Below are 19,751 nucleotides of genomic sequence, written 5' to 3'. Positions count from 1 at the left end.
AACTTAAAAAATAACAAATTTGTACATTTTCTGCACCATCAATGAATTGCATTAGTTGGAGTTGTTAGTTTTTTAAAATCATATTCCCAACAAAAACGTGCTAAAACGTCAATAATTAAAAAATAATTTGAACAGTTCGCACATTTTTTTAATCGCAGTTACATTTGCAAACCTTAAAAAGTATTTACTTACACTCAAGACTTGGCAAGTGTGCGCTGAAAAACGTTTCTCGAGTGACTCTCATTGTGTATAATTGCTGATGTATAATATATATGTATAACTTTTGATGCAGCAAAATTTAAGTTTATTAACTTTCGGAAATTTTCGTTGACACAAGGTTTCAAACTCTCTGGGCGATTGAAATGTGTACACATGGGGATACGTCTGCATTTATGTCTGTTTGATTGTATGTTTAAATGTATTAGTGTATGTAAAAAGAGGTTCGTGTATCTATTGTTTAGGTTTTTCTGTATATTTCTATATACTCACCTGTTACTTGTATGCATGTATAGGTGAACTGATAAAAGTTTGTTTGCAAGTCAAAATGAGAAAAAGAGATCAAAAAGAATAATCGAGTATATTACAATTTTAGTACCATTCCTACTAAATTTGAGAAACAATCGATTTTAATCAATTAATAATCGATTATAATCTATCTTCTTAAAATAAAAATAAAAATAATTAAATGTCAGTATAATCGATTATAAATGATTTTTTCTTCGTCTATTTTTCGATACAATTATAATCAATTATAATTGATTGTAATCCATTATTTTTATTCAAAATTCTAATTCATTAGTTTTGCACAAAAATCCATTATAATCGATTATAATTGATTATAGTCTGTTTTGTTTGTCCACTTTGTCTCTCGAAGTTGCATCTAAATTGCTTATATTTTATGCTTTTGTAGATAATGGTTCCTATGAAAAATGAGAAAAATGTTTTTAAAGTTTTCCAATCAGTTCAAAATTTTAAGGTTTTTTTTATTTCTTCCCCATTAGATTTGTTTTGTGATTCATACTGTAAGCTTTTTCAACCACCAAAACATCAGAAAAATGATTTAGTTTCATGATTCATTCGGAAGACTTTTCATCTTTTGCTGGAACCTTTCCACTAATATGAAAGCATCTCTATGAAACTTTTGTTTCGTGGTAAAATTTGTGTTCAGATGAACCAAAGTGTTCAAGAGATCTCTTTTCTAGAGATTTTCTTATTGACACAAAATTAAAAGCCCACAAGAAATAATTCGAATTTTGTTTTGAATTGACAAAGTTTTGACAAAATAAGAGATTATAATCAATTGTAGTTGATGCTCCTGATTTTCTAGATTATTTTAGAATTCGTCTAGAAAACTTGTGTTATCTATGTAAGATGTCTTTACAGAATTATGTATGCTTTTTTGTTTTAAATTGAATGAAATGAAATCTATGCGTTTTTTTTTTCGTGCATATATGTGAAGACAAAATTTACAGTCATGTGTATATATCTAAAAGTGTGGGTGTCTTTTAGTAGTGTTGCGAACAATTTTAAGTTCAGTATCTATACAACCGCAAGTAAAAATTTGAAATCGAAATCAATCCATTTTAATCTCCCGATTTTACAAAATAAAATAGATCCACTGTTGTTTGTGTATGCGTGTTCGTATAAATATGTTTGATGATATATAAATAAAGATAAAAAACGGAAAAAATGAACATATTTTTTTACGTATAATTATATGTTTATATATATAAATAAGCAATACGCTATCGCCTTGATTGAGAAACATACCTATCAAAGCTCATTTTACACATATACCATAAATCTGCTAAATTAATTCAAAAAGTTTTTAAAAGTAAGATCAATCGGCTTAAGTGCAAAAAGTACACTTTGTGTCCGACCATGGTGCCAAAACCAAAAAAAGTTTGAAAATGCGTCAGAGAGTTTTAAAAGCTGTTTAGAATACCTTTCAAATTTCCAATTTTTTTTGTTCTCTTAACGCATCTTCATGATACAGTTATTTTCTAGAATGAAAGCTTTGAATGCCATTAATCTAATCAACCTGAAATCAAACGCAGTAGTTGAAACTTTTTGCTTACAATTGCAGAAGTTAATGGCCGTTCTACTTTTTCTGTCAAATAAACAGAAAAAGTTAAAAGTACTCCCGCTTCTGGTGAGACTTTTTCTATCAGATGAACAGAAAAAGTAAAAATCACTCCCCGTTTTTTATGAAAACTGGTTTGCTTTGAAAACAAGTTAAGCTAGGCCAACTTTATGCGATGGTTTAAGATAGGATTTTGTATATCCTTATGAGATGATTTAATCAACTAGGTGAAGATAGCTACTGAAAATTTGCTGGATTTTTTTTGTTTTTATCTATTTTCCATGTAATTTTACTGACTCTTCATTTAAAGAAAATACTTGAAATCAGATTAATTTTGACAAATTTATCGATGTGAACATGAAAAAAACCACAGACAAAAGTATCAAGCGTAAGTTGATGTTTTTCCAAAAAAAATTTACGAAAATGGCCTGGGTATGTGAGGGCTTCATAGGAATCATTGGTGAAAAGTGTTTGTCGTTAAATTGGGAAAAGTTATGGTGTTTAAATTTGGCTTTCTGTTGAGATTCTACTGCTGCCAAACTTGTCCTTAAACGCCAAGAAACTTTTTTTTTTGGATTTGCAACAGACTTGAATCCGCTAGACAGCTAAATTTTAAAGAAGACTTTTCAGGTAAAACGTTACGAAAAATGTCTACAACATTGCATCGCTCCAAAAAACCCCAGATAAAATGGAATTGGAACATATCCTGCAAAATGTAGAGCAGAATGGAAACCATAAACAATTTTATACGTGTGTGTAAAGGGTTGCGCTGTCGCGGCACTCACATTCTGCAAGCGGAAACCTCAAAGTGTTCCAGAATCCGCAATTTGTGAGCAGAGTTTGCAAATTGTAAGCAAAATCTATTTTTATCTGATTACAATTGATTATTTTTGTTATTTTATAGAGACTGAAAATAAAAATCCAAAATAATTGGTAATTATCCATGAAACTTCAGTGCGGGAAATATGCGAAAAATATATAAATAAAAACATTTGTTAATTTTCAAATTGTGGGTTTGAAATAGTATTTGCTTATAAAAAAAATCAAACCACGTGTACAACCAAGTATGTTACATAGACAAAACTCTACATCCAATTTACGCTGGAAAGAAAATAAGTGAGGCATTTTTCCGGTGTGCATGAAAAGTATTACGAGATGACATAATCATTTACATAGAAACAGCTGGATAAAAATGCGCAGTTTTTTGTTTATTTTTTTTCTTTTTCCCACAAACTTACCTGCTTTTCCTAGTAACAAGAAAGGAAACTGGGCTAAATTGGAGCGGATTCTGAATCTTGCGGAATATGGAACAGTTTATAGATCTATATTTTTCAATGATATCGGATCACTCTAAAAACCTAATCCCAAGTTTTGACTTTGTTCCGAAAAAAGCTCAATCAAACGTTCAATTTCAAAAAACTGAAGCACTGAGTTTGCTCTGAATGAATCAAAACTAAATTATGAAGATCCCATATACTGCTTGGGATAACAAAATTAACGAATTCAATTTAATGTGTACTCAGCCAAATAAAAAAAGCCGAAACTTTTGTATGTTATTCGAATAATTTTAAAATGATTTTCATATCAAATCCGAAATGAATTCAAATTGGCCGATTATGCCCATATATTAACTCTGTTTTGCTTAATTGTCTCTATTTCAATAATCATCGATTCATTTTAGCAGGCTCGTAAATATGATTAGCACTTAGCCGTTCATCCCGTACGCAGGAAAGTTTCAGAAGATCTGAAATTCGAAATTTCGTACAAAAATTGATTCTCAGATCTGAAATTCTTTATTTCAGATTTTGATAAGAATTTGCAAATTTCAGATCTGAAATAGCCTTGAAAAACAAAATTTCAGATCTGAAATTACATCCGAGAAATCCTTTGTTAAATTATCGAGCAGAAAGTTTCAGAAGATCTGAAATTCGAAATTTCGTACAAAAATTGATTCTCAGATCTGAAATTCTTTATTTCAGATTTTGATAAGAATTTGCAAATTTCAGATCTGAAATAGCCTTGAAAAACAAAATTTCAGATCTGAAATTACATCCGAGAAATCCTTTGTTAAATTTCGAGCAGAAAAATTGGGTTTTTATTTGTTGATGTTTCTGCAATACACAATTATGTTTAAATTAACTAGCTGTAAAAAAAAACTTCCGAATAATTTCACAAACAGTTTTTTTTAACTAAATTTTTTGTTCAACTGTGTTGAAAAGTTTTCAAAAACTGTTAGAAGACCTGTCACATTTTTGATTTTCATGCGCTAGTTATGCATTTCCAACGTTTATCTCGTGCTTGAAAAAACATATTTGGCAGTCTCCAATTTGAGACTTCGCTGAGTTCATGCTAGTAACTAGCAGAAACTATCGAATACAAAAAAAAATCAAAACTTGTAAAAATTGAGTCGGAATTATATACTTTTCAGATCTGAAATAACCAAGAAAAACTAAATTTCAGATCTGAAATTAGATCTGAAAAAGATTTTTTTCAGATCTGAAGTAACCAAGAAAAAAAATTTCAGATCTGAAATTAGATCTGAAATAACCAATCCTTAAAGCATCCAGCGTTTTTTAAAAATTTCACAACCTATTTCAGATCTGAAATTTAGATATGAAAAAGACTATTTCAGATCTGTTTTAGAAATTTTACTCGGTACGGGACGCTAGAACTGGTTTTAGATTAGTTCAGTTTTAAAACAATGCGGAATTCACTTTAAAATTTTGAAGGTTTTAGAATCAAAATTGAGGGTTTTACTTCAATAATTTGTGAAATCCGAATTGAACTGTTATCTTTGCTTGCTACGGACTCCTTAGAATTAATAGTACGCCGACCAAAAAAATTTTTCGTTACAGGCATCTTTACAGGCAATTTTGTAAGTGGATTCCACTGTAAGAATGTTTAAAGACTCGTTTCTGGATTCTAGAGTCCTACAAACGCCAAGCACTGCGCTTATCCAGAGTACAAATCGGCCTCGTAGTAGTTGCTTTAAATTAAGAACCGTGAAAAGATAAATATGAGTTGATCTTCGCTTTAAATTTGTCTGCAAAGCAAAATGTTTGAAATAAACGCTACAAAGATTGACTTTTCAATTTGCCATTTTATATCATATTATCAATTTTTATACATTTTTTTCTTCAAGTTTTAGAATATCAATTATCTCAATTTTATCTGACGTGTTTCGTGCATCGTTTTTGTCTGACGTTTTTTCTGTTTCTTACCTACCGAATGGAGGTGAAATCAATTAAAAATTTCTTTTGAAAGGAGGTGAAATCAATAGTGAAATTATTTTGACAGGTTATTCCATTTTAAAGGTAGCCTATTAGTGGGTATTGCATATGTCTTCAAGTTTTCCTCTCCTTAGTTTCTAACGCAGAATATTGACTAATTTTGTTATAAGTCTTGGGGAAATAAATTTTTTCTTCAATAAAAACACCACCCACTGTAGTTATACGGTTTAACGTTCTACAGCATAATTCTACGATTTATTGTCGCAAGTAAACTATTGAAGTGTTTTTCGGTAGCTCGGTTCAAAGGTTTCTCTCATAGCAAAATTTCGAAAAAGAATGTTTTGATCAGAAAAAAAAAACAGAATTAGTTTTTAAAACCAATTCTTTTTCACTTCTATTCTGATAATATTTTAGGTTATTCACAGTTAGATTAAGTAAACATGTTATTTAGTCAGATAATAAGCGAGACAGTTTCGCTTATTTAAATACAATTGAGGTTCTTTACTACAGTTATCAAATATCATTTCATGTTAATCATGGTATCGTGACTATGGCCATTGAACAGTGTGTGGCTCAGTCATCGTATCCTTCGTTTAAAATCATGTCCATGACTGTTGGAGCAATACATGGCTGATGTATGGGCAACTTGGAACATTCTAGAAGATCTTTGCGAGGATAGAAGGGAATCGAGGAGCCCTAAACAAAAAACCCGTGAATATCATTGAAAATAATTATTGTTGGCGGCTTTAAATACGGTTGACTGAAAAAAATACGTTTTTAAACATTTGGATTAAAAGTTTTTGGTGCAAAATATTTTATACAACTACGTAGCTTTAAAGTTTTTGTTTTAGAGGCATTGCTTAAAACAGCAAAAACAAATATATTTTGTTACGCCAAAAGTGTTACTAAGTTTTGCTTTTCTAGCTGTTTTTCCTCAGTTCCTCAGAAGCAGTGGTAAAAAAACTTTCACTTTTCTTTTGGTAAATGGGAAAAAATAGCATAAATTATACTGTAATGTTTTTTTTACCTTATTAGGAAGTTGCGAGGAAAACTTCCCGGCCTCGGGACACTTTCTGAGCACCTGTTTGCATGTTTTGCGACACGGCAGGATCCTCCAGTGACCTCCGTTTGAAGCATCCTCCGCACAAACTGAAAAATAAATTCAAAACAATAACAACTTGAGAATCATTCAAAACAAATATCCACCCATTTCGCAAAAAATTCTATAAAATAAGTATATCTGAATCGAATATTTTGTAAGCTTCAAAAAATTTAATTTTGATCGGACATCAAAATTCAGGTTTTTCAAAACATTTTGATATAAAGTCCTTCCAACAACGTTAACAAATTCGAAAAGACTAATTTGAGATAAGAATTCTCTTAGAGTAGTTTCTGATCCGTTACAGCATTTGTAGGTTTGGTATGACTTGTTTGTACTACTTCATAGTATAAATCAAATCTTATTCTTTACTTTTGATTTTTCAGTCTGACAAGATTTAATATCAGAAATGTTTTGGCAAAATGATTTTTATCTTTGAGTTGAACTGAAGACAAAATGGAATCCGTACGTATTTTTACTTTTCTTGCTTTATTTTATACGTACTTAGTTGTCTTTTTGTTCCGACCATTAAAACTGGGGATGAATTTTGTATTTGGGTGTATTTTTGTTTTTTTTCCCTTATTTCCCACTCAAAATCAAGTTCCACAGATAATCACTGGACAGGATCGACTGACATAACATAATAAAACCTTCTAGTCGAGATTTGAGAACTTCAAAAAAAATTTCCTTGTGTCGAGAGTGATCGGCTTAAAACTATTATTTTTTCGTCTATTTTTCAGCATGTAAAACAATCGAGTAACATTTGTTATATATAAAAATTAGAAGTTTAGGCTAAAGAAACTTGATTTTACTAATAATAAAACTCGTTTTGGAAGTTTCGCTTAGCTCTTCTATGGCAAAAAAATTTAAAAATATGAAAAAAATTTGCAAAAAAAAAGAAAAAAAATATTTGCAAGAATATATTTTTTAATAAGTTATTTGACTTTGGAAGTCTATTGGGTTTGCTTATACCTAATTCAATTAAATTCTACGCTTTGGTATAGCTGTTTCATCACACGAAGTACAAAAAAGACATTAATTTGGAGAAAAAAAAACGAAAACAAAGATTTTTTTCTGAAAATGTGGTCGGAAAATTCTGAGCGACTTGCACAGCAACATGGCTATCATTGGGAAGGCTAAAATTTACAAACAGGCTAAACGAAACTCGTATTAGTCGAGACACGTCCAGTTTTTAAGGAATGGATTAAGTGCTCTCTAGAAATTGAGCTGAAATTTAGTTTTTTTTTGGCTTTCAGACCTTTTACAGAAAAGCCGATATCTCTCAACAACACTGCTTGTCTGCACTAACTATTAGTAGGAAAAATTTTGATTTTCCAGGAATTTTGGACTATCAATAGAAAATTTTAAATGTCAAAATTTGAACATATAAAGATATTTGATCATTCAGTTTTACTTTTGTTGCAACAAGTTTGTGTGCACGAAAAACTCGTGATGCGCATGCAGCATCATTGATATAGAATTGAAATATTGAACGGTTAAATTATCGAGGCTAAAAGCAATTTTAATATAATGCGAGGCAACCCAATTGAGATCATGATGGTTTGATTCCCCCTAGCAAACTTTGTTTCAAAAGATTATTGAACAAAAAAACAACCAAAGCATATGTTTTCTTCTTTTTCGTTGGAGTTAGGAGCAGCAAAAAAGTTATTTGAAAATATAATTCTCAAAAACTAAAGTGCCAAATTTAAACAGTTTTTTTGGTTTCAAGTAACTATGCCACGCTTCGATTCAATGTGCACGCAGGACATGTTTTAGATTTTTGTCCTACTTACCAGAGTTAACTTTAAGCTGATCAAATAAATCACTCTACATGATATTTCTCATACTAGTTGTAGCAGCTAGTAATAAAAAACCATGATGGTCCGCATTTTTCCGCCACCCTTCCCTATGAGTGCGCGCAACGCTTGAGTTAAATCCAATTTCAACGAGCCATCGCGAGTTTTTAACGTTATACTTCTGATTCCGAGAATGACAATCTCGCAGCGTAAGCGTAACCGCTATTTTTTCCTCAGTTTTTTTTTCGCATTAAGACTCGACAATCTAGGGAATAGACGAAATTGACAGATGAATTTCAAATCACTTCTCACGGAAAAATCTCAAATTTTTACGGCAAAAGCGATAACTGAATCGGCTGCTTGTTGAAAATTTTTAACGTTTTGATTTTAACTACTAGCATAGTCGTACGTATATGTTTTGATCTCACACCTCTGTTGAACAGGTTCGAATCCCGATCGGGAACAAGAACATTTTTCCAATTTTTTCAGTTTCTCAGTTTGCGGTGGTCGGGTGTATCTATAGCGCAACTCCAATCAAAGAATGGAGCTCAAAGCTCCTCCGGGAGACAAAATATTTGTGTTTTCATATAAATACTGTTCAAGTCTCAGATAAGTCAATTTAGATTCTGTTTACTCTTTTACTTTGACCGACTTGAAGCTTTTGAAAACCTTTAAATAAAAATGTTTGCCATGTCTTTCAATGATAAAATAAACATAAATTCAAAAAATCTTCTGGCATCCCGGCAAGCGTTTGTATGGAAAATGTTTACAAACATTTTTTCATTCAAGAATCTATCGTCAAATATTCATCTGGCTCGATAGTCGAAAATTTGTTTTTTGTTTAAGCTATTGTTGCGTGCTTGGCACAGTTAGTAGCATCGGAGATTGGTGAGCAGTACGTCAGAGTGCTATTCCAGGTGCAAAAACATCTAAAGGGAATGACATTAATGAGATGCAATTGTAAGGAGGTAAAGCAAAAGATGCAAATAGCAATAAAACTAAGAAGCTTGATTAGGCCTCGCGATCTGACAAATTGCAAACTTCAGGGAGTTTCAATCAGAATAGGGTTTGATTTGCCTAAAAACATGCACATTATACTTCAATTAATGACCCGACTGTAATATACATGTCCTTAACAACTAATCGGGTCTCTTAAAATCATGCGTCTGAAATTTTCAAAATTCAAATGAAGCAGAAGACAACAAACATCTGCATTTGCCAGTTTGTTTTCTGTTTTTTTTTCTAGTCCGACTAGTCCCCCGGCACTAATTTCTGCAAAAAAATAAGGGAAATACTTTTAAGTGCCATTATTTTGTTGAAACAATATATTTGAAATGATAAAACATTCAGAGAGGAGGAACAAGTCTCCTATCAATATGATAATAACTACAACTTAATATGGGAGTTATTTTCTAATTTTCAAAATTTTCATAAATTATAAGCTGTTCAATTTCCAATTTATTTCTCTACTCTCGTATCAGGGCAAAGCCATGACTTGTTCCGAATGCCTTTTAAGGTCTATGGAGCATTAATATTATGAAAAGTTGAAGGTAATAAGAAAAAAACGAATTTTTTTTTAGTTTGAGGGTTTTTGTGAAAATCATCCACCACACGCCATTCAAAGAACAAAAAGATAAATTTGTCTGCTAGTAACAAATCGATTATGGCACATGAGCTTCCTTCAACCAATTTGGAACAATTTTTCAAGCAATATATCGCGCGTAATTGTCCCGAATTGGCCAAAATGGCAATCTTTGACTCTTTAACTTTACGAAAAATATTCACAGGCAAAATATCTTTTCAAATTTAGGTTCAAGACAACAATATCTTTCGAATGATAAGAAAAAGTTCCGTCAGAAAAAGTCCGGCTAGTTAAAAAGTCGAAAATTGTCTGAAGAAAAAAAAACCAACCCCGAGCACTAATATTCCGTTACTTTCGTTACAAAAGTCGAAACAATTAAAGTTTGTGCGGCAACTTTTGACAACAGAAGCAGACTTCAGTGATTTCTCTATGACAGTTAATCCAACCAATTAGTAGTTAAGCCAACCAAAAAAAACAAAGTCAGGTTTAATTGTTAAAAGTTGCGCTTTTATATTCCTGCGGTTTTTCAACTATTTGAATTTGAGCTCTCATTGATCGCTGTTTCGTTTCAGTACTCGTTGAATTTTAGCTTTTTGCATCTACCTGTTTTTGATTCGATCGCTTGTGAGTTAGTGAAAATTCGTAGTAATGATTGAACTTTACGCAACTCCAAAAAGAAGGTGACGAGGGTCAAAACTATTTTCATTTGGATTTTTTTAAGGCATGGTTCAGATCCCCAAAAATTCAAAACGAAAAGTTTGATGAAAAGCTGGTAATAAGTGTTTGTGGTTACATTTTTATTAGACAATTTGAAGTTCAATTTTTAATGAACAAAAAATCGAGTCTCTCGATTTTTGTTAAACAGTCAGAATAAAATGAGTTTGTTTCATTTGAATCGGATGACAGTTGTAATTTGAGACAAGAGTTTTTTTGTTAGTTTTTTGGAAACAGAGTTTAAAGGCGAGTCGGTCTTTATTTTCAAACATGTGAAAAATGAGTTATAAAGACTACGCTTTAGCTACCTATTGCACAAGCCATTACTAAAAAATATTACGCGCCAAGATATGTACGCAATTAATGAAAATAATGTCAGCCCTTTTAAAAGTTTAATTTGCAACTGTTTCTTTCTGGCGGTGAACTATTTGAATTTGAACACTGTTTCTTTCCGGCTGTGAACTATTCGAATTTGAACTTGAATTGTTCGTGGCTCAGTTGCATTTTAGTTGGCGCACTTCCAAGAGATGAAAAATCGGCGAATAAAGTTTTTTCGAAAAATTTTTGTCACGTCATTCAAAGTTGCAAGAAGGGTCATTAGGGTCATCTAGGATTGTCTCGAGGATCTTCTAGGATTGTCTCATTAGGGTCATCTAGGATCTAGGGTGGCGGATTTTCAAAAAAATTTCAAAATTTTTGACGACCTTTTTTTAAGTCGACAAAATTGATTTTTCGAGCTCTCCCAAAGCACTAAAAAGTTGACAATTTTTTCTGCGCCGAAGGGAAATTTTTGAAAAAGCAGGCCACAAAAGGTGTTTTTAGGCAGTTTTCGGAAAATTATAATAAAAAAATTGCGTTTTCTCGGCGCGCAATCCGCCCTCAAACATAGTATATATTAGCGCCGAAGGCGCCCTTAGAAAAGTTTTATGATCCGTCACCGAAAATGAATGTCTCAAAATAGTACAAAGGGGGAGGGAACCTTTGGGTCGGCAGGGGGTCGATTCCCTGAGAGGGGAAGCATCCGCCCCCCGCTCCCCCTTAAATCCGCCCCTGATATTGAAGTTCTTTCAGTTTTGGCACAAAGGACAAAAATTAAAACTTTGAAATTTATTTTACGTAAAACGTTTCAATTTATTGTGACTCCGATTTCTGTTAAACTGTCCGAATCTGAGTTTGTTCTGTTTTGATCTTAATTAAAAAAAAAAAAACATTTTTATTTTTTTAAAAAGATTTTAAATTGAACACCCGAATTCAGGGGGCATCCAAAAGTACATCCAGAAATCTGAAACTTAAACAGTTCTTAAAAAAAGGAAAACACGGAGCCCTTAACTCAAAAAGAGTATTAGATTTGCATGAAAGAGCTTCCATCAACAAATTAAAAACAAAACAGTTCGTATCAAGGTGAACCCCTGACGGTTTCGACCGCTTTTTAAGGTCTATGGAGCAGTAATAGCCTGAAAAAATTATATGTATTACAAATAAAATGAAATCATCACACCACACGCCATATAAATTACAAAGTAATAAACTTCACTCTTAGTAACACATCATTTATGGTAATTAAGCTTCCTTCAACCAATTTGGAACGATTTCTAATATTCATTAAATCTCCGCTTACGCTTTAATAGCGCGAAATGTATCGCGCGTTAATTGTCCCAAATTGGCATCTATCTATCCATTCTATCTATCTATCTATCTATCTATCTATCTATCTATCTATCTATCCATCTATCTAACTATCAATCTATCTATCTATCTATCTATCTATCTATCTATCTATCTATCTATCTATCTATCTATCTATGTAGCAATCTTTGAACCGCCATAACTTGTATTTTTCCATTCTATCTATCTATCTATCTATCTATCTATCTATCTATCTATCTGTCTATCTATCTATCTATCTATCTATCTATCTATCTATCTATCTATCTATCTATCTATCTATCTATGTAGCAAACTTTGAACCGCCATAACTTTACAAAAAATGATCACAGGTAAAATATTTTTTCAAACTTCAGCTCAAGACAACAATAGCTTTTGAAAAATATACAAAAAATTTCGTCAAAAATGGCTAGTTAAAACGTCGAAAATTGTCTGAAGAAAAAAAGCACCCGAGCAAAAATATTCCGTTATTTTCGTTAAAAAAGTCGGAACAAGACTGCTGATATCAGGGCGAAACCCTGGATGTTCCGACTGCTTTTTAAGCGTTATGGAGCACTAATAACATTTTAAAAAAATTAAATGTAATAGAACAAAATGAAACTTTTTTTCCAAAGTTCGAAGTTTTTTTTTGAAAATCATCTCCCCACACGCCATATAAAGTACAAAAGGATAGATTTCGCACCTTGTATCAAATCAATTATGGCAAATAAGCTTCTTTCAACCAATTTGGAACAATTTCTAAGACGGATTAACTCTACGCTTACGCGATATTTCACTTGTGATCATTTTTTGCAAGGTTTTGGCGTTCTGAAAAACACCAGCTAAGCTAATTAGGGACAACTAACGCGCAAAACATTTCAAAAAATTGGCGAAATTATTATGAGTGTGGTGGTTTTTTTATTCAGTCTAATTTGGATTTCTTAATTCAGCGTTTTCCATGGAATTTTTTATTTAAATTATCAGAAAAAATGTCGCTGTCCAGAGCGCCAATGTACAAAAAACTTTCCTGTGATGACTTTTTGCATAGTTATGGAGGCTCAAAAGTTGCTAATTTGGCCATTTTGGGATGATTAAAACATGATTTTCTTTGATCAATTTTTAACAATTCTTATCAATTTTTAACCACTTTTTTAAAATTGGCCTAAATATGCAGTCATAAAATTCAAAGTTTTGCCCTGATACGAGCAGTGTTGTTAGTCTTCAAATAGAAACAATTCAAATTAGCAAATTGTCAAACAAAATTTAAAATTGGCCAATTTGGATGTTTTTAGCTTTGCGTTGACAACGCACTCACCGGGAAAGTAACTGAGACATGTAATAAAACCGATCTTCTTGAAACAGTCTGGCACTTCGACGAAGAATCCAAAAGTGTGCATCAGATTATACAAGTGGATCTCCCGTTCGGCCGACAGAACGTGCTCCTGGCCGAATATATTCGGAGACATCACTCGCATGCGGTCATTTAGCCGAAAACTAGTGCTGCCGTCTCCCGATCTGTGATTGGTCAGAATATTTCTGCAGATTGTACTGTTTAGTTTGAGATCATCAATGTCCGTACATTCAAATGCTAAACGTGAAAGATTCTTTTCAAACTGGGTAGCAGATAAATCGGTTATCGCAAAAAAATTGCAGACGACGCTGATTCAAGATTTACTAAAGAACAACAATGAAAAAGTGGAAACTGAACTATGGTATCTGGAAGACAATGGGGCAAAAAACTATTTTTTGACTTAAAAAAGGCCGAGAGCATCAAAAACAGAAAAAGTCAACGTTCTTGAAACGAGCTAGGGAATATTTATTTAGACCCAGCTGCAGCTATTAAGGGTTTAAAATGGCCTTGAGTTGCAAAAAAAGAGCTTTGCTCAACAAAATAACTTTGCCCAGAATGTGAGAGGTAAGAGAAACACCCAGGTTTGATTTGCCTAAAAACATGCACATTATACTTCAATTAATGACCCGACTGTAATATACATGTCCTTAACAACTAATCGGGTCTCTTAAAATCATGCGTCTGAAATTTTCAAAATTCAAATGAAGCAGAAGACAACAAACATCTGCATTTGCCAGTTTGTTTTCTGTTTTTTTTTCTAGTCCGACTAGTCCCCCGGCACTAATTTCTGCAAAAAAATAAGGGAAATACTTTTAAGTGCCATTATTTTGTTGAAACAATATATTTGAAATGATAAAACATTCAGAGAGGAGGAACAAGTCTCCTATCAATATGATAATAACTACAACTTAATATGGGAGTTATTTTCTAATTTTCAAAATTTTCATAAATTATAAGCTGTTCAATTTCCAATTTATTTCTCTACTCTCGTATCAGGGCAAAGCCATGACTTGTTCCGAATGCCTTTTAAGGTCTATGGAGCATTAATATTATGAAAAGTTGAAGGTAATAAGAAAAAAAAACGAATTTTTTTTTAGTTTGAGGGTTTTTGTGAAAATCATCCACCACACGCCATTCAAAGAACAAAAAGATAAATTTGTCTGCTAGTAACAAATCGATTATGGCACATGAGCTTCCTTCAACCAATTTGGAACAATTTTTCAAGCAATATATCGCGCGTAATTGTCCCGAATTGGCCAAAATGGCAATTTTTGACTCTTTAACTTTACGAAAAATAATCACAGGTAAAATATCTTTTCAAATTTAGGTTCAAGACAACAATATCTTTCGAATGATAAGAAAAAGTTCCGTCAGAAAAAGTCCGGCTAGTTAAAAAGTCGAAAATTGTCTGAAGAAAAAAAACCAACCCCGAGCACTAATATTCCGTTACTTTCGTTACAAAAGTCGAAACAATTAAAGTTTGTGCGGGAACTTTTGACAAAAGAAGCAGACTTCAGTGATTTCTCTATGACAGTTAATCCAACCAATTAGTAGTTAAGCCAACCAAAAAAAACAAAGTCAGGTTTAATTGTTAAAAGTTGCGCTTTTATATTCCTGCGGTTTTTCAACTATTTGAATTTGAGCTCTCATTGATCGCTGTTTCGTTTCAGTACTCGTTGAATTTTAGCTTTTTGCATCTACCTGTTTTTGATTCGATCGCTTGTGAGTTAGTGAAAATTCGTAGTAATGATTGAACTTTACGCAACTCCAAAAAGAAGGTGACGAGGGTCAAAACTATTTTCATTTGGATTTTTTTAAGGCATGGTTCAGATCCCCAAAAATTCAAAACGAAAAGTTTGATGAAAAGCTGGTAATAAGTGTTTGTGGTTACATTTTTATTAGACAATTTGAAGTTCAATTTTTAATGAACAAAAAATCGAGTCTCTCGATTTTTGTTAAACAGTCAGAATAAAATGAGTTTGTTTCATTTGAATCGGATGACAGTTGTAATTTGAGACAAGAGTTTTTTTGTTAGTTTTTTGGAAACAGAGTTTAAAGGCGAGTCGGTCTTTATTTTCAAACATGTGAAAAATGAGTTACAAAGACTACGCTTTAGCTACCTATTGCACAAGCCATTACTAAAAAATATTACGCGCCAAGATATGTACGCAATTAATGAAAATAATGTCAGCCCTTTTAAAAGTTTAATTTGCAACTGTTTCTTTCTGGCGGTGAACTATTTGAATTTGAACACTGTTTCTTTCCGGCTGTGAACTATTCGAATTTGAACTTGAATTGTTCGTGGCTCAGTTGCATTTTAGTTGGCGCACTTCCAAGAGATGAAAAATCGGCGAATAAAGTTTTTTCGAAAAATGTTTGTCACGTCATTCAAAGTTGCAAGAAGGGTCATTAGGGTCATCTAGGATTGTCTCGAGGATCTTCTAGCATTGTCTCATTAGGGTCATCTAGGATCTAGGGTGGCGGATTTTCAAAAAAATTTCAAAATTTTTGTCGACCTTTTTTTAAAGTCGACAAAATTGATTTTTCGAGCTCTCCCAAAACACTAAAAAGTTGACAATTTTTTCTGCGCCGAAGGGAAATTTTTGAAAAAGCAGGCCAAAAAAGGTGTTTTTAGGCAGTTTTCGGAAAATTATAATAAAAAAATTGCGTTTTCTCGGCGCGCAATCCGCCCTCAAACATAGTATATATTAGCACCGAAGGCGCCCTTAGAAAAGTTTTATGATCCGTCACCGAAAATGAATGTCTCAAAATAGTACAAAGGGGGAGGGAACCTTTGGGTCGGCAGGGTGTCGATTCCCTGAGAGGAGAAGCGTCCGCCCCCCGCTCCCCCTTAAATCCGCCCCTGATATTGAAGTTCTTTCAGTTTTGGCACAAAGGACAAAAATTAAAACTTTAAAATTTATTTTACGTAAAACGTTTCAATTTATTGTGACTCCGATTTCTGTTAAACTGTCCGAATCTGAGTTTGTTCTGTTTTGATCTTAATTTAAAAAAAAAACATTTTTATTTTTTTAAAAAAAGATTTTAAATTGAACACCCGAATTCAGGGGGCATCCAAAAGTACATCCAGAAATCTGAAACTTAAACAGCTCTTAAAAAAGGAAAACACGGAGCCCTTAACTCAAAAAGAGGATTAGATTTGCATGAAAGAGCTTCCATCAACAAATTAAAAACAAAACTGTTCGTATCAAGGTGAACCCCTGACGGTTTCGACCGCTTTTTTTAAGGTCTATGGAGCAGTAATAGCCTGAAAAAATTATATGTATTACAAATAAAATGAAATCATCACACCACACGCCATATAAAGTACAAAGTAATAAACTTCACTCTTAGTAACACATCATTTATGGTAATTAAGCTTCCTTCAACCAATTTGGAACGATTTCTAATATTCATTAAATCTCCGCTTACGCTTTAATAGCGCGAAATGTATCGCGCGTTAATTGTCCCAAATTGGCATCTATCTATCCATTCTATCTATCTATCTATCTATCTATCTATCTATCTATCTATCTATCTATCTATCTATCTATCTATCTAACTATCAATCTATCTATCTATCTATCTATCTATCTATCTATCTACCTATCTATCTATCTATCTATCTATCTATCTATCTATCTATCTATCTATCTATCTATCTATCTATCTATCTATCTATCTATCTATCTATGTAGCAATCTTTGAACCGCCATAACTTCTATCTTTCCATTCTATCTATCTATCTATCTATCTATCTATCTATCTATCTATCTATCGATCTATCTATCTATCTATCTATCTATCTATCTATGTAGCAAACTTTGAATCGCCATAACTTTACAAAAAATGATCACAGGTAAAATATTTTTTCAAACTTCAGCTCAAGACAACAATAGCTTTTGAAAGATATACAAAAAATTCCGTCAAAAATGGCTAGTTAAAACGTCGAAAATTGTCTGAAGAAAAAAAAGCACCCGAGCAAAAATATTCCGTTATTTTCGTTAAAAAAGTCGGAACAAGACTGCTGATATCAGGGCGAAACCCTGGATGTTCCGACTGCCTTTTAAACGTTATGGAGCACTAATAACATTTTAAAAAAATTAAATGTAATAGAACAAAATGAAACTTTTTTTCCAAAGTTCGAAGTTTTTTTTTGAAAATCATCTCCCCACACGCCATATAAAGTACAAAAGGATAGATTTCGCACCTTGTATCAAATCAATTATGGCAAATAAGCTTCTTTCAACCAATTTGGAACAATTTCTAAGACGGATTAACTCTACGCTTACGCGATATTTCACTTGTGATCATTTTTTGCAAGGTTTTGGCGTTCTGAAAAACACCAGCTAAGCTAATTAGGGACAACTAACGCGCAAAACATTTAAAAAAATTGGCGAAATTATTATGAGTGTGGTGGTTTTTTTATTCAGTCTAATTTGGATTTCTTAATTCAGCGTTTTCCATGGAATTTTTTATTTAAATTATCAGAAAAAATGTCGCTGTCCAGAGCGCCAATGTACAAAAAACTTTCCTGTGATGACTTTTTGCATAGTTATGGAGGCTCAAAAGTTGCTAATTTGGCCATTTTGGGATGATTAAAACATGATTTTCTTTGATCAATTTTTAACAATTCTTATCAATTTTTAACCACTTTTTTAAAATTGGCCTAAATATGCAGTCATAAAATTCAAAGTTTTGCCCTGATACGAGCAGTGTTGTTAGTCTTCAAATAGAAACGATTCAAATTAGCAAATTATCAAACAAAATTTAAAATTGGTCAATTTGGATGTTTTTAGCTTTGCGTTGACTACTCACTTACCGGGAAAGTAACTGAGACATGTAATAAAACTGATCTTCTTGAAACAGTCTGGCACTTCGACGAAAAATCCAAAAGTGTGCATCAGATTATACAAGTGGATCTCCCGTTCGGCCGACAGAACGTGCTCCTGGCCAAATATATTCGGAGACATCACTCGCATGCGGTCATTTAGCCGAAATCTAGTGCTGCCGTCTCCCGATCTGTGATTGGTCAGAATATTTCTGCAGATTGTACTGTTTAGTTTGAGATCATCAATGTCCGTACATTCAAATGCTAAACGTGAAAGATTCTTTTCAAACTGGGTAGCAGATAAATCGGTTATCGCAAAAAAATTGCAGACGACGCTGATTCAAGATTTACTAAAGAACAACGTTGAAAAAGTGGAAACTGAACTATGGTATCTGGAAGACAATGGGTCAAAAAACTATTTTTTGACTTAAAAAAGGCCGAGAGCATCAAAAACAGAAAAAGTCAACGTTATTGAAACGAGCTAGGGAATATTTATTTAGACCCAGCTGCAGCTATTAAGGGTTTAAAATGGCCTTGAGTTGCAAAAAAGAGCTTTGCTCAACAAAATAACTTTGCCCAGAATGTGAGAGGTAAGAGAAACACACTATGCTTAGACAGGCCGGATGGGTTTTTCTGGGTCCTCGACGAATCGTAGAAGCCACAATTATTATCTTAAAGTCGTAACGGGTTAAAAAGTAACCATCGGACTAGGGTGGTTATCGTTAACTCACGTTTATGTCTGATGTTGAGGTGAGACTCCGAAAGTTCAGACTTTTCGGTGGGAAAATAATTTTTGTAATCCCTCTCCTTCATAATATATTCTTTTTCATTGCCCACAGCGCAACTCAATTCTGGAACTAAGCTCACTTTCAAAACTACGACTGCAATTGAATAAAACTTGAAAAAATTGGTTACGCTTTCCATTTTTGTTTTAATAAAACCTCAACTACAGATCAGTTATAGAAAAATGATAGAAATTGGTAGTCCAGTGGTTTTTATTACCAGTGAATCAGTTGTCATTTTTGGCGGTTTTTGCCGAAAAACGCAACTTTATAAACATCGAAAAGTTGTAATTTCTTTCTATTTTTCATACTCCGTGTTATTAAGACAGACAGAAAGATTATATGGCTTTACTTTCCAGTGAAGTCACAAATTACTCGAGAATGTGACAACTTTGATTAGACGACCACCAATAGCCGTTGTTTTTTCAGAAGTGGTTCAGTCGGCGGAGTAACACTCAAGCTTTAAACTATCAAGTCTCGCATTTGAATCCTTGACGCCAAAATTTGAATTTGAAGTTTGAAAGGTTTTGACGCGACAGATTACCGATCTCATGTTTCAAGTCGGTAAAATCCCAGACAAAACATAGACTTAATCAAATCAGAATCAGCCAACAAACCAAACCTACCCCCCCCCCCCCC

General features: G+C 32.9%; 1 protein-coding gene across 1 annotated transcript; it reads right to left on the bottom strand.

Moving 5' to 3' along the window:
• Positions 1-5,758: 5,758 nt before the first annotated feature.
• On the bottom strand, positions 5,759-19,450 carry LOC134854586 (uncharacterized). The gene is made up of 4 exons (XM_063870894.1): positions 19,062-19,450; positions 18,322-18,594; positions 6,341-6,462; positions 5,759-6,009 (listed from the first exon to the last, which is right to left on the bottom strand). The coding sequence occupies exons 1-4, from the start codon at positions 19,252-19,254 to the stop codon at positions 5,887-5,889; spliced, it is 711 nt and encodes a 236-aa protein (XP_063726964.1). The 5' UTR covers positions 19,255-19,450; the 3' UTR covers positions 5,759-5,886.
• Positions 19,451-19,751: the final 301 nt, after the last annotated feature.

The sequence above is a fragment of the Symsagittifera roscoffensis genome, chromosome 9, assembly GCF_963678635.1.
Source record: "Symsagittifera roscoffensis chromosome 9, txSymRosc1.1, whole genome shotgun sequence".
NCBI lineage: Eukaryota > Metazoa > Xenacoelomorpha > Acoela > Convolutidae > Symsagittifera > Symsagittifera roscoffensis.
Note: the sequence above shows the minus strand (reverse complement) of the source record. Positions and strands in the feature narration are given on the sequence as shown.